General features: G+C 46.1%; 1 protein-coding gene across 3 annotated transcripts in view; it reads left to right on the top strand.

The window, feature by feature from the left end:
• Positions 1 to 15,650, top strand: part of TBC1D22A (TBC1 domain family member 22A) — a 326,523-nt gene that overhangs the window by 210,887 nt on the left and 99,986 nt on the right. For all 3 annotated transcript variants that reach the window (XM_032646231.1, XM_032646232.1, XM_032646233.1), the window contains one exon: positions 3,889 to 3,964. In XM_032646231.1, coding sequence (XP_032502122.1) covers positions 3,889 to 3,964 — 76 coding nt within the window. The remainder of the gene's footprint in view (positions 1 to 3,888; positions 3,965 to 15,650) is intronic.

Here is a 15,650-nt window from a genome sequence, read left to right as displayed (position 1 = left end):
CTTGAAAGGACATGCGTGGTTGCTTTTCACGGAGTAGTGTTAATATCATGACCGTTACTATTTCTGTAAATGTACCGCATTCTTATTTACTTCCTTATTACTTCCTATTTTGCCTGCCTAGTCACACATTCATTCAGCAGACGTTTTCTGTGCCAGGTGCGTTGCCGGCGCGGGTTTGGATGGCATGCTGGGGGTGGCGCCCCTGCCTGAAGCGGGCAGAACCCACGGTCAGATGAGGGGCGCTGGTGGAGCCCTGCTGGGTGGTCTGAGTGCCAAGTGCCTCTCCTGAGGCCACAGAACATTCTTCTCCCCTCACACCTTCCAACTCAGCCTCTGGCTCTGGAATGTCCCTGGTGTGCCCTTCAAAGGCTTCCTGGCTACTGTGGGGCCATCCTCAGCCGACCACACTGTGCCCCTTCTGAAGGGTGGTCTTCTCTGCCCCCCGCCCCCTGCCTAAATCCAGATGCCAAGGCCACACGGATCAATCTTCTCAGGTCCTTTCACAATACAGATTTTTTTTTTTTTAGTCTCTCGGGTGTCATTCTTTTCTTATTATTTGGATTTTCAAGAGAACTCATCTCCCCTACCTGGGTTTTGAACAAATTGAGAAATAAAATAGTGGCAGATGGCCAAAGAATAACTTTTGTTTCTTCTAAATGAGAAGCTTGAAATCCTGTCTTAGTGTGAGAGCCAAATAACCTGGCTGACTGAATCCCAGGATCATTCAGGCTGACCCACCCTGTCAGAGCCAGCGCTGGGCCTGGGCAGGACCCCCTCACGTGCATCAGAGCTGTACCAGGAAGCAGCCTTCCGGGGGTGGGGGGCAGCAGCCTCCCTAGGGGAGCAACCTTCCCGGGGGGAGCAGCCTTCCCAGGGTGGGAGCAGCATTCCTGGGGGAGCAGCCTTCCTAGGGGAGCAACCTTCCCAGGGGGAGCAGCTTTCCCCGGGGGAGCAGTTTTCTTGGGGAGCAACCTCCCTGGGGGGAGCAGCCTTCCAAGGGGGAGCAGCCTTCCCTGGGGGAGCAGCTTTCTTGGGGGAACAGTCTTTCTGTGGGGAGCAGCCTTCCAAGGGGGAGCAACCTTCCTGGGGCATCAGCCGATTCTGAGAGCTGGAAGGAGGGCTGAACCTACTGGCTGTTTCGTCCCCCAGGCTTAGCAGTTGAAGTTGCCTTCTCGGGGTGAGTATTTCTGGGCATGGAGATAGTGCAGGAGAGGCACCAACTGAGTTCTCTCCACTTGGAAGCAGACCCCGGGTTTGAGAGTGTTTCTCTCAGCTGGCTGTTTGCATAACCATTGGGTCCCTTCTCAGCCAGGGGCATGGTCCGCCTTGGAGCCCACAGCCCATCGGGACAGGCCAGCCCCCAGTGGAACCCCTGCTCCTTTGAGGATTCTCCTGGGACGCCGGGGAGAGGACGTTAGAGCCTGGTCCTGATCGCTTTGAAACGTGTCAGAATTGAACATTAATTAGATCATCTGTAAGGCCTCCACCCTTAGTTTATTTCTCATCCTTGATTATGTCCTGCTTGACTCTTCCACCTGTCGCATCAGAAATTCCACCATGAGGTGAAGTGCCAGTGTGTAAGCCTCCAGCTACAGAGCCTGCCCCGCATTCGAGTATAAATCTCCTTTGTTACCCAGTCTCAGAGAGAAAGTGTCTTAAGGCCAACCCTTGTAAGTTCAAGTCCAAAACCAGAATTTCCGTTGCCCATTAATGTCTAAGTCCGTGAAAGCTCACGGCTCGTGCTTACCTTGTGCTGTTGCCCCGTCTCGGCCGGAGGGGCGCCCGGTGTCCTTCCAGGACACACACAGGCCTTTCAGGGCCCAGAGGTCCTGTCCATTGAGCGCCAGTCTGTGAAAGCCCGCGCTTCATAAGACTTCAAAGCGTGGCAGAACGCACAAGCTTGTCACCGTGTCTAGAGGGCACATCACGCCAGGCCCCTGTGGCAGCCGCCCCAGGAGCACCGTCCCCCTGTGCAGAGCAGGGCGCATGTGGGACCTCAGGGTTACTCTGAGTCGGGGCACCGCACAAAGCTGTCCTCGGTTTTGCCCTCGCGGGGATGTGACAGTTGGATTCAGAGGCTGTCACTTGAAATCGACTTGGGAGAAACCTCAGCAAGAAGTTAGGTCTGAATTTACTCATTTTCTGTTTCTGCGGGAAAAAGATCCTTGTTGCCTTGTAGGCATTTTAAGTTCTGTGTCATCTTGGCTGCCACTCCTGCTCTAGTTAGGAGGGGTGTGTGTGTCTGTGTGTGCGCGCACGTGTGTTAAACCCAGAGTGCCGACTGTGCTGGAATCAGAGCCCTCCACGTCTGACTGCTTAGCCTTAGATGCTGCTGCTGGTGTGAAGGTCCTCTTCTCCCCCATGCTGTGTCGTTGGAGCCCCCCTCGCAGGTCCTGGGGCGGTGGCACCGGGAGTGCTGTTCCCACGTCCTGGGGCCTCCCCCGTGCCTCCCTGAGGACAAGCCATCCTCTCCCAACACCGGCCCAGCAGGAGCCCCCCTGAACCGCCAGGGCCCGAGGCCCCATGCGCTCACTCTAGTTCAAGGACCCGCAGGTGCAGCGTGTCGTGGCTTGAAACACACATTTATTACCTCATTGTCCTGGAGTTTGGAAGGCTGCCATGCACCTGGGGTGCTGGATCAAGGTGTAGATCAAGGCGTGGGCAGGGCTGCGTCCCTCCTGGGGCTTCAGGGAATAATTCGCTCCTTGGTCTCTTTCGAGCCTGTGTTGCTTGGGTGGTGGCGCCTTTGCCTGCCTTCCACGTCCGCGGTGGCGAGTCAAGCGTCCTTGCAGCTCTGACGCTAACTCTCCTGTCTCCTCCTCCACCTTCAAGGGCCCCGGGTCACACTGGGCCCACTTGGGCCATCCAGGATGCTGTCCCTGGTTCAGTCCCTCGATTAGCAACCTTTGTTCCCCTTGCCTGGCTCCAGGAATGTGCCCTGGACATCTCTGGGGGGTCATTACCCTGCCTTCCATATCATGCAGTGTAAGTCCATCACCGCTGGAGTCCCGTTGAAACCCTCATTCTGCAAATGGTCCCTGAGCGCCGGCAGAGGCTCCTGAGGGCAGCTCTGTGGGGATGCCCTGGGGTGGGGCACGGTGGGCGCCACCTTCTCCTCCAGCTGATTTGTGTTCTCAGGTGACGGCAGTGGGGCACCCGGCCTGCTGTCCCTGAGCCCTCACGCGCCTGCCACTCACAGTGCTTGCTGAAGCCTCAGAGCAGTCCTACAAGTCAGCACTGTCCTTCTCACTGTATAGATAATGAAACTGCAGCCCAGACGGGTGGCGTTACTTGCCAAGGTCACACAGCATCTAAGTGATAGAGCTGGGCTCTCATTCCAGGTCTGCCTGACTGGAGGCCCCCCTCCCCCCGCCCAACGTCCACACTGGTTTTCCTGTCTTAGTTTATGAACTTCTTCACTGAGTTCGCTGAGACTGAGGTCCCACGTTCACTCTGCGCTCACACAGTGACCATGTCCTTGACCCTGGGATGGCCGGCGTGACGCTGGTACTGCCAGGTCGCTGTTACGCATCGGCTCCCCTGCGGCTCTGAGTGCTTTTTGCCCCTGTGCCAGCCAGAGCAACTTCCGGGACTCAGGCCCTCAGTGAGCTGTTTGTTCACTTTAAATATCTGCATTTACGTAGATGTGCCCCATTAAATATTCCTGAGGTCGGTGTGTTCCCCTCTGACCTCAGGGGGTGTCGGACTCACCTTCTGGTTTGTGCTGCACACTGGTGGTGTAACGCAGCCTAATGCCGTGTGCGTTGATCACGTTGTGAATCTGTTATGTTGTGAAAGTGTTCACCTTTGTTCCCGCTGCCCTTTTCCCCTTTGGAAAGCGGGTTTTATTTTCCATGCATCTGATATTCGTTGTTATTTTTCCCGTAGGACAACTACACCTTTGCTCAACCTGGGATTCAAATGAAAGTGAAAATCTTGGAAGAACTCGTAAGCCGGATCGATGGTAAGCCAGCTTCCTGGGCTCCCCTTTCCCTGTGGGGCGGGGGAGAAGGTGGTGGAGGGCTCAGGACTCGCCGGCCATCAGCTGACAGGACGCCGTCCTCGTCCAGCCCGTGGCCCCTGGCTTGCGCCTTCCCCGCATCCTTCTGAGGCCACCCGCCGCTGGAGCAGGTGCCGCTGCCATTCCTTTTACGAAGGCGATATAATCAGAATTCAGTGCCGTCACTTTGCAGGAAGTAATGAGTGCATCCTAGAAGCAAGCAGCTCTTACTCCTTATTAAGCCTGGTGATTGTCATAATCTGGGTGACAGCCGGGTTGTTTATGGCCGTCCTCTGGCACACTGTTCCTGCCTCTGCACATCATTTTGCTATCAAGGATGCTGGCGTAATTTCTCCACGGAATCCAATTAATTACTGAGTCTGAAAATAACATCTTTAATGTTATAGAAAAATTATAGTATGTGCTCGGCCATTTTAGATTATGCTTTCATGTTTAAGTGGGGGGCTTTGAAATACTTTCTGCCCTCATCCTTAAAATAATTCCCCCTATGATGTGCCGACTGTCATATTGCAATAGCGGAGTTTAATTAAAGTTGAGAGAGAATGCTGCCCATTCCAAGCATACTCTCCTGATAGTTTGTTAAATTAACGAACAGAGCATTAACAGAGGGATACCGAGCAGAACCGGGCATGGATTTGTGACACCAGCTGGCTGGTCAGTGGTGATGCGCAGAGAAGACACAGGCTGTGTCATCAGGAGCCCGGTGTGAGCTTGGTGGATGACTTCACTGAACCTGCAGAGAAATCATACTTTGCTTAAAACGTAGACTCGCTGCCCGTGTTCCAGGGCTGCCTTCCAAGGACGGGCCTATCCTGGTGTCTCTTCCCCTTGCTGTACCTTCAGCAGTAGGAAGTATATCGGCAATCATCTTCCCAAGAAAGGCACTTGGTTTGGGAAATGATTGAATGACGTTGTGAAATGGAGCCGTACCGATTATCAACTCCATTCTGCTCCTTGATTGAATCTGATTTTCAGCTGCATCTAATGCTTATTGCCTAATTTCCATATTATGAAGTTCTACACAGTTCTTCCACTAATACTTTGATTCAGTGTATTTAGCTGCTTTGCAGCTACGTGTTCAAAGTACTGTTTTTGGCTTATGTAACTGCATTTATGTACCTTTATTCTTAACTTCATGGGGAGATCTTTGCTGGACGCTCTTGGGTTTTTTCCCTGCTAGCAGTTTCACACCTTTCCCCCGGCCTCATTTTGTTCTTTGAAATACAATTGGCAGGAGCTGTGAATTACACTTCCTTAGCAGTTCTTCTTTTCCTCCTGCGTCTCTTAGAAGGCAGATTTTGTATTTTTGTGGAGCTTGGAAAGTTGCGGTTGGTGCTTATTTGTACCAGGGCTGCAGTCTGGGAAATAGTTGAGTTGATTTTCTCCGGAGCTGTGGTTTAGAAGCAGCACATCTCGGCTTTGCTGGATGATGGTTTCAAAGAGCGGCAGCAGCAACCAGAGGAAGCCCAGCCGGATCTGGGCTTTTCAGTGAATCCCATTTTTATTTTCCTGCAGCTTCCGAGGAGGGCATTTTCATCCTGTGGTCGTTTGGTTTAAATGATCAGTTCTTCACAACATAGGAGGCTCTTTTTGGTAATCGGTTAGACTTTGTTTGTAACTATTCTTCCAGTGAAACCTGGAAGAACTTCTGTGATGGCCTCAGAAGAATTCCCAGGCTTTTCAAGCAGGAAGTAGCAGAATTGACAGAGCTTGGGCTGTTACCCCTCAGCAGCCCCGGGGAGAAGTGTCCTATAGGCCCCCTTCTCTCACTGTCCTCCTGGAGAAAGAATTTGTGGTCTTGGGACTGTGCAGGGACGGCAGGATACACTAGGAGGAAAATATTGCTTAAAAAAAAAAAACACAACTGCCCCATTTTTGCATTTCAGGGCACGGACAGCATTGCTTTCAGAACTTTTTGGCAATTTGGTGAAGGAACACAATTTCATGGACCTGTTATTAAGAAAGCTGAGGTTTTATGGGCTTGACCCAGATGGGAATAGTTTAGAAAAGAGCTAAATTGCTACACAAGGAAAAGTGAGAGGAATTTTGGAGTTCCAGTAGTAGTGTTGTAAGTCAGAAGCGAATGGAGAGGGAGAGGAGGGCAGAGGCCCAGGGGTACAGGAGGGTGGCAGTGAGGGGAGGGGGGCAGCGGGGAAGATTAGGAGAGGGTCAAAGTCACTGTCTTATTTTCTAGCTGTGACAGCTGGCTAAAGGATTTCTGAAAAGTACTCTAAAGTAGTTTTCTGTTTTGAGTAGTACGGTACCCTACTCTCTGTTACCCCCACATCTTTAGAAGAAGTCTGTTCCCTAGACAGGAAGGTGACGTGACTGAAGACAGAGGGTCGTGTCTGTAATGGAGGCCGAGCAGGAAGGTGACGGGCAGCAGCCTGAGAGGCCACCCGGTGGGTGGTAATTGTCTCGAGAGAGGTAAGCTGGCTAGTGAGAAGCCCCAGGGGAGTCTGTAGTCTTTGGGGCAGAGCTTTCAGAACTTCCCACACAATGAGAGATGGAGCCTTGAGCCACTGAATTGGCAATGTCAAAGGTGAGAGTAGGAGGACCTTCCACTGCCAGTGGTGGTGGGCTAGGTAATTCCAACCAGGTTTCTCACTGAAGAGACCTAAAAAATGGATAAGATTGTTTTTTAAAGCCAGCAAACAAACAAACAAATAGGGGGTGGTGAGGAAGAATGAAAGAGAGAAAAAAAGAAAACAAAGAAGGTAAAAAGAAAACAAATTTCGTAAAAGCATTGAACTGCTAATAAGGAGACAAGGACTTCCTGGCCAGATTCTGGAAGAATGCTGGAACCAGAGAGATGAGCCCAGCCCTGAAGGCCACTGTTGTTCTGAGGGTTCTTGCTAATCCAGAAGAAAGAATCCCAACGTGGTTTGTAGTTTTGACAGCTTCATGGAGGGAAAGGATCAAACCATAGCCTACCTGAGGATAGGAGTGCAGAAAATGCCCAGGTACTTTCTGAGACCCAGAAGACCAACTGTCAGGGTGGAACTGAAGTGAAACTGCCCTTGTGCAGTCTTGCAGGCCAGGTTTACATCACCTGAGAGGACCAGGGTTGTTTGAACCTTGATCACGGCACTTCTCTACTGGAGTAGAGTGCTTGGGAGAAGAAAAAAAAAAAATCTTTTCTGGAGGAAGTTACCAGAAAGTTGTTCCTCAAATTGTTTCTGCTTTTTTTTTTTTTTCCCCACCTAAAATGATCTACACATAGTCAAAAATACACACACATTCAAGACTTCTTAAGTAAGAACAAACAGAAACAACAGACAATGGAAACAGGCCCACAAGATGTTAAGTTTCTGTAATTCTTACGCATAGACCATGAAACTATTCTCCTTACTATGTATGAAGAAATATAAAAAAGAGAATCTTGAGAATGTTTGCCATGGTAGTGGGAAACTATATGATTTTACATAAAAGATTTGAAAAATACAATAACCAAATTAAAAAGTCAGTGGGCAGATTTAACAAATTAGACATAGCTATAGAGAAGGGTGGTGAACTGGAAGATGGGTTGGAAGAAAATAGCCAAAACAAAACATGGAGAGATAAGAATATGCAAAATATAGAAAGTAAGAGATATAGAAGGTGTGGTTAGAGAGCTGCATATGTACTTATTTGGAGTCATAGAAGGAGACTAGGGGGAGTGAGTAAGAATCTGAAGAGATAATGATGCATTGTTTTCCAAAAGTACTGAAATAAACCAATTCACAGATTGAAGAGCCCATTGAATCCTCAGGAGAATAAAGAGAAAACTGTATGTAAACACATTATAGTGAAATTCAATTGAAGACTAATTCTTAAGGCAGGGAGAGTAAGAGATTATTTTCTAAGAATGGCTGTCTGAGAACTGTCTTCTCAACAAAAGCACAAGAAGATATGTTCAATATGCAGGAAGAATGATAACTGTCACTGTAGTGTCAACATCCAGCAGAAATACCCTTCAAGAATGTATTTGAAAGTCCAGGAGGCCACCTAAATCTGCATTGTTTCTCACTGCCTCCAAGAAGTGTGTAATCAAGAAGGAAAGTAGACGAAGCGCACACACCTACCCTTGCAGCATAAGCAGGGGACCACAATTACTGTGAACTTCAGAGCCCTTGGAGATCGGCAGGTCAGCACCCCATCCAGCCTTGGGAGAGTCAGGTGGTCATTGGGAAAAGGAGTGGGTATATGGGCAGCATAGGAGTAGAGCCAGATGAAATCACCACAGGAAGACGAAATCCCACCGAGAATGGGAAAATACCGAGACTGGGTCTGAGGTCTGGGAGATCAAAGCACTGGCTCTTGGGAAATTGGAAAGGCTTTGGGAGGTCTGGATGAGCGTCTGCTACGACCTTAGCAGAACCCATTTCTAACAGTTACCTGCATTCTACAAGGTGAATGCTTAGGTCACATTTTTGGAGCAAGGGCTTGCCTAGGGATTTCTTGTTTCTGTCAAACTGTGCTTTATTTTGGCCCTGGAGCAGAGCAAGCTGCTTCTTGTGCAAATGTGTTACTGCCATAGGCCAGTCAGCCTCCAGCAGGCCACCTCGTAGCCCAGCTGAGGGACATTTGGTGTTTCTTTGGGGCAGTCTGGCTGCGGATGGGCAAATGGAAGGATTGAGTCTGGGAGACCAGGGGCAGCAGCTGTTGATAACCGGGTGAGACAGAGCTTATCTGACAAAGGCCAGTGTGTGGCCTTGAGGAAGGGGGTGGCCTGGCGTCAGTATTCATGTAGCTCTCATTTGTCCAAAAAGCAGCCTCAGACCTTTTTTTTTTTAAAAAAAACATTGATTTCTTAATCTCTTATCAAATGTAGTTTCTTCTTCTCTCTTGGGGAGAAATAGCTTGAGCCCTCGGTGTTAGATGTGGTTCCCAGTCCTCTGTTCTTCTGGGGCCACCTTGCGCGATGCTCAGACTTTTTCTGGGAAAGGCTGTGCACAGAGCTCTCGTTCAGAGAAACGCCAGGCAGCATCAGTGCTTCCGTGAGACCACCCACCATCGTGTGGTCGTTTGTGTCCAAGCCTCAGGGCCTCCAATAGACAAGGACTGGTTGGTTGGTCTTATTGGCTGCAGCCCGCAAACACTAGGGTCTTCACCACGTCCTCAGGTTCTGCTCACACACGCTGGAGCAGTGGTGGGCGTGTGGGGGCTGCGGTGCTTGTTCCCTGTGCCTGCAGACTCTGGAGGGGACCCTTGAGCAGAGGGGTGCGCGTGCGCCCCGGGCGAGCAGGTCTGCCTGCCGTGTGCAGCAGGCTGCCGACATCCGTGGATGGGTTTTGCACTGGGTGCTGTGACCTGTTGCCCACATCCCTGTCCTGGGCAGGGGCCAGCCTCCTGCGGTGCCCCTGACTCCCTCTGTGTTGCTGCTGCCTCCCCCCTTTCCCTTCCCTCTCCCATCAGCACCAGTTCCCTCTCCTCTGTGGGCTGCCACCACTCCTTGCCTGGGTGCACGTGCTGTGTCCGCTGCTGCTTCGGGGTGGGTTAGATCTGAACCCTCTCGTGCAGTGCCTGAGCACACGGCCTGGCACCAGGAGTGCATCGAAGGCGCACGTGGGCCAAACTTTGAGTGATGAGGGTAAAAGTCCCCGTTGGGCGGAAGCCAGGTACCGCTGTTGCTGGCCAAACAGACCTAACCCTAACCCTAACCCTAAGCCCCAACAGACAGCCTGTAAACCTCAGCAGCTCAAGCAACACACGTTTGCTTCTCACCCACATGGCACATCCTTTGTGGCTTTGCCCAGGGCTCTGGTCTGTGCTGTCCTCACCTGGGGACTCAGGCTGATGGAGCAGCCGCCTTCAGGAGTTTGCTGGCCCAGTTCCTGTGATGCAGGGAAAATCTTTGGGGATTGTTCACAGGCTCTTTGTGCTTCTGAAAGAAAGTGGTCCCCGGTGCTTGACTGCATTTCATTGGCCAAACCGAGTCACGTGCTGCAACAAAAGTCAGGAGGAAAGGAAAGGGCCCTTCTGCCTGGGCCGAGCGAGCCTGGCCCCGAGACTGGAGACAGAGTAATGGGTGAGGCATACAGAGAAGTTCAGAGGTAAGAGCGGGTGCTGTCAGCATTTCTGTTAACAGCAGTCTGTTCCCTACTTATGAAACAATTTCTGTACATAAGATTAACAGTTCACACCAGTCATTGAGTAGTTTACTGCTTCAATAATAAATATACATCAACACACCATGGGCTGATAGAATTTCAACATACAAAGTACTGGAGGAGATTTTTCACTCCAGATTACACCTGGAATGTTTACAAATATTTGAAAGTGAAATTTCACATTTTTGCCATGTATCCGAGTGACACACCTTGTACCTTTATTGTCCTTATGTCTGTTACATCTGATGTCAATCTTGGAGGTTGCACGATCCCTAGTTGCCCCCAAGTTCAGCCCCTGGGCTCTTCGAGAGGCTGCAGTCAGAGCCCCTGTGACTGAATCCGGGGGCTGGGCCCCCTGTGGGGCAGGCTCACCTTGGATTCTATGCCCATGCATCTTTTGTGAAATAAGATAATGTAAATGGAATTGCTATCCTTTGATTGAAAACACCGTGAGAAGCTACTTCAGTTTTTTTCTTAATAGATCTTCATTGGAGTATAATTGCTTCACAGTACCGTGTTAGTTGATGATACACAACAAAGCGAATCAGCCATGTGCATACACATGTCCCCATATCCCCTCCCTCTTGAGCCTCCCTCCCAGCCTCCCTATCCCACCCCTCTAGGTCATTGCAAAGCACCAAGCTGATCTCCCTGTGCTATGCTGCTGCTTCCCACCAGCCAACTGTTTTACATTCGGTAGTGTATATATGTCAATGCTACTCTCACTTTGCCCCAGCTTTGCCCTCCCAGCCCATATTCTCAAGTCCGTTTTCTATGTCTACCTCTTTATTCCTGCCCTGCAACTAGGTTCATAAGTACCAATTGTTTTTTTTTTTTTTAGATTCCATATATATGTGTTAGCATATGGTATTTATTTTTCTCTTTCTGACTTAACTTCACTCTGTATGACAGACTCTAGGTCCATCCACCTCACTACAAATACCTCAATTTCATTTCTTTTTGTGGCTGAGTAATATTCCATTGTATATATGTGCCACATCTTCTTTATCCATTCATCTGTCGATAGACACTTAGGTGGCTTCCATCTCCTGGCTACTGTAAATAGTACTGCAGTGAACATTGTGGTACATGACTCTTTTTGATGATGGTTTTCTCAGGGTATATGCCCAGTAGTGGGATTGCTGTGTCATATGGTAGTTCTATTTTTCATCTTTCAAGGAACCTCCATACTGTTTTCCACAGTGGCTGTATCAATTTACATTCCCACCAACAGTGCAGGAGGGTTCCCTTTTCACCACACCCTTTCCAGCATTTATTGTTTCTAGATTTTTTGATAATGGCCCTTCTGACTGGTGTGAGGTGATACCTCATTGTAGTTTTGATCTTCATTTCTCTAATAATTAGTGATGTTGAGCATCTTGTCATGTGCCTCTTGGCCATCTGTATGTCTTCCTTGGTGAAATGTCTATTTAGGTCTTCCACCCATTTTTTTAACTGGATTTTTTTTTTTTTTTTGATATTGAGCTCCATGAGCTGTTTGTATATTTTGGAGATTAGCCCTTTGTTGTTTCATTTGCAAATATTTTCTCCCATTCTGAGGGTTGTCTTTTCGTCTTGTTTATGGTTTCCTTTGCTGTGCAAAAGCTTTTAAGTTTAATTAAGTCCCATTTGTTTATTTTTGTTTTTATTTCCATTACTCTAGGAGGGTGGTCAAAAAAGATCTTGCTGTGGTTTATGTCAAAGGGCGTTTTTCCTATGTTTTCCTCTAAGAGTTTTATAGTGTTTAGTCTTACATTTAAGTCTTCAATCCATTTGGAGTTTATTTTTGTGTATGGTGTTAGGTAGTGTTCTAATTTCATTCTTTTACATGTAGCTGTCTAGATTTCCCAGCACCGCTTATTGAAGAGGCTGTCTTTTCTCCATTGTATGTTCTTGCTTCCTTTGTTGTAAATTAGGTGCCCATATGTGCATGGGTTTATCTCTGGGCATTCTATCCTGTACCATTAATCTATATTTCTGTTTTTGTGCCAGTACCATACTGTCTTGATTACTGTAGCTTTGTGATATAGTTTGAAGTCAGGGAGCCTGATTCCTTCAGCTCCGTTTTTCTTTCTCAAGATTGCTTTGGCTATTCGGGGTCTTTTGTGTTTCCACACGAATTGTAAAATTTTTTGTTCTAATTCTGTGAAGAATGCCATTGGTAGTTTGATGGGGATTGCATTGAACCTGTAGATTGCTTTGGGTAGTATAGTCATTTTCACAATATTGATTCTTCCAATCCAAGAGTATGGTCTATTTCTCCATCTGTTTGTGTCATCTTTGACTTCTTTCAATCAGTGTTTTATAGTTTTCTGAGTACAAGTCTTTCTCCTCCTTAGGCAGGTTTATTCCTAAGTATTCTGTTCTTTTTGTTGCAGTGGTAAATGGGAGTGTTGCCTTAATTTCTCTCTCTCATTTTTGTTGGTGTACAGGAATGCCAGAGGTTTCTGTGTATTAATTTTGTATCCTGCCACCTTACCAAATTCATTGATTAGCTCTAATAGTTTTCTGGTGGCATCTTCAGGATTTTCTATGTATAGTTTCATGTCATTGGCAAACAGTGACAGTTTTACTTCTTCTTTTCCAATTTGTATTCCTTTTATTTCTTTTTCTTCTCTGATTGCTGTGGCTAGGGCTTCCAAAACTATGTTGAATAATAGTGACGAGAGTGGACATCCTTGTCTTGTTTCTGATCTTAGAGGAAATGCTTTCAGTTTTTCACCATTGAGTATGATGCTTGCTGTGGGTTTGTCATATATGGCCTTTCTTATGTTGAGGTAGGTTCCCTCTGTGCCCATTTTCTGGAGAGTTTTATCATAAATGAACGTTGAATTTTGTCAAAAGCATTTTCTGCATCTATTGAGATGATCATATGGTTTTTATTCCTTAATTTGTTAATGTGGTGTATCACATTGATTGATTTGCATATATTGGAGAATCCTTGCATCCCTGGGATAAATCCCACTTGATCATGGTGTATGATCCTTTTAATGTGCTGTTGGATTCTGTTTGCTAGTATTTTGTTCAGGTTTTTTGCATCTATGTTCATCAGTGATATTGGTCTATAATTTTCTTTTTTTGTGATACCTTTTTCTGGTTTTGGTATCAGGGTGATGGTGGCCTCGTAGAATGAGTTTGGGAGTGTTCCTTCCTCTGCAATTTTTGGGAAGAGTTTGAGAAGGATGGGTGTTAGTTCTTCTCTAAGTGCTTGATAGAATTCGCCTGTGAAGCCATCTGGTCCTGGACTTTTGCTTGTTGGAAGATTTTTAATTATGGTTTCAATTTCATTACTTGTGATTGGTCTGTTTATATTTTCTAATTCTTTCTGGTTCAGTCTTGGAAAGTTGGACCTTTCCAAGAATTTGTCCATTTCTTTGTGGTTTTCCATTTTATTGGCATAGAGTTGTTTGTAGTAGTCTCTTATAATCCTTTGTATTTCTGCGGTGTCTGTTGTGATTTCTCCTTTTTCATTTGTAATTTTATTGATTTGCATCCCCTCACTTTTTTTCTTGATGAGTCTGGCTAAGGGTTTATCAATTTTGTTTATCTTCTCAAAGAACCAACTTTTAGTTTTATTGATCTTTGCTATTGTTTTCTTTGTTTCTATTTCATTTATTTCTGCTCTGATCTTTATGATTTCTTTCCTTCTACTGACTTTGGGTTTTCTTCTTCTTTTTCTAGTTGTTTTAAGTGTAGGGTTAGATTGTTTAGTTGAGATTTTTCTTGTTTCTTGAGGTGAGATTGTATTGCTATAAACTTCCCTCTTAGAACTGCTTTTGCTGCGTCCCACATGTTTTGGATCGTCGTGTTTTCATTGTCAGTTGTTTCTGTGTACTTTTTTACTTCATCTTTGATTTCTCCAGTGATCTCGGTTATTTAGTAGCGCACTGTTTAGCCTCCATGTATTCGTGTTTTTTACAGTTTTTTCTTGTAATTGATTTCCAATCTCATAGTGTTGTGGTCAGAAAAGATGCTTGATATGACTTTCAATTTTCTTAAATTTTCCGAGGCTTGATTTGTGACCCAAGTGTGATCTCCCCTGGAGAATGTTCCATGTACACTTTAGAAGAAAGTGTATTCTGCCACTTTGGGGTGGGATGTTCTGTTAATATCAGTTAGATCTATCTGGTCTATTGTGTCATTTAAAGCTTGTGTTTCCTTATTTATTTTGTTTGGATGATCTGTTCATTGTTGTAAGTGGAGTGTTAAAGTCCCCTACTATTATTGTGTTACTGTCTATTTCTCCTTTCATGGTTGTTAGTATTTGCCTTATGTATTGAGGTGCTCCTATGTTGGGTGCATAAACATTTATAATTGTTATATCTTCTTCTTGGATTGATCCTTTGAGCATTATGTAGTGTCCCTCCTTATCTCTTATAACAGTCTTTATTTTAAAGTCTATTTTATCTGATACGAGTATTGCTACTCCAGCTTTCTTCTGATTTATATTTGCATGGAATATCTTTTTCCATCCCTTCACTTTCAGTCTGTATGTGTCCCTAGGTCTGAAGTGGGTCTCCTTTATACAGCGTATATATGGGTCTTGTTTTTGTATCCATTCAGCCAGTCTGTGTCTTTCGGTTGGGGCATTTAATCTATTTACATTCAAGGTTATTATCGATATGTATGTTCCTATTACCATTTTCTTAATTGTTTTGGGTTTGTTTTGTGGGTCTTTTTCTTCTCTTGTGTTTCCCGCTTAGAGAAGTTTCTTTAACATTTGTTGTAAAGCTGGTTTGGCGGTGCTGAATTCTCTAAGCTTTTGCTTGTCTGAAAAGCTTTTGACTTCTCCATCGAATCTGAATGAGATCCTTGCTGGGTAGAGTAATCTTGGTTGTAGGTTTTTCTCTCTCATCACTTTAAGTATATCCTGCCACTCCCTTCTGGCCTGCAGAGTTTCTGCTGAGAAATCAGCTGATAACCTTATGGGCATTCCTTTGAATGTTATTTTTTGTGTTTCTCTTGCTGCTTTTAATATTTTTTCTTTGAATTTAACTTTTGTTAGTTTGATCAATATGTGTCTTGGTGTGTTTTTCCTAAGGTTTATCCTGTATGGGACTCTATGCTTCCTGGACTTGGGTGACTATTTCCTTTCCCATGTTAGGGAAGTTTTCAACTATAATCTCTTCAAATATGTTCTCAGACCCTTTCTCTTTCTCTTCTTCTTCTGGGACCCGTATAATTCGAATGTTGGTACGTTTAGTGTTGTCCCAGAGGTCTCTGAGATTGTCTTCAGTTCTTTTAATTCTTTTTTCTTTATTCTGCTCCTCGGCAGTTATTTCCACCATCTTGTCTTCCAGCTCACCTGTTCGTTCTTCTGCCTCAGTTATTGATTCATTCTAGTATATTTTTCATTTCAGTTATTGTGTTGTTCATCTCTGTTTGTTTGTTCTTTAGTTCTTCTAGGTCTTTGTTAAACATTTCTTGTATTTTCTCAATCCATGCCTCCACTCTATTTCTGAGATTCTGGATCATCTTTACTATCATTACTCTGAATTCTTTTTCAGGTAGATTGCCTAGTTCCTCTTCGTTTATTT

Source organism: Phocoena sinus, chromosome 10 (genome assembly GCF_008692025.1).
Source record: "Phocoena sinus isolate mPhoSin1 chromosome 10, mPhoSin1.pri, whole genome shotgun sequence".
Taxonomy (NCBI): Eukaryota; Metazoa; Chordata; class Mammalia; order Artiodactyla; family Phocoenidae; genus Phocoena; species Phocoena sinus.
This window is presented reverse-complemented; position numbering and strand designations above follow the sequence as displayed.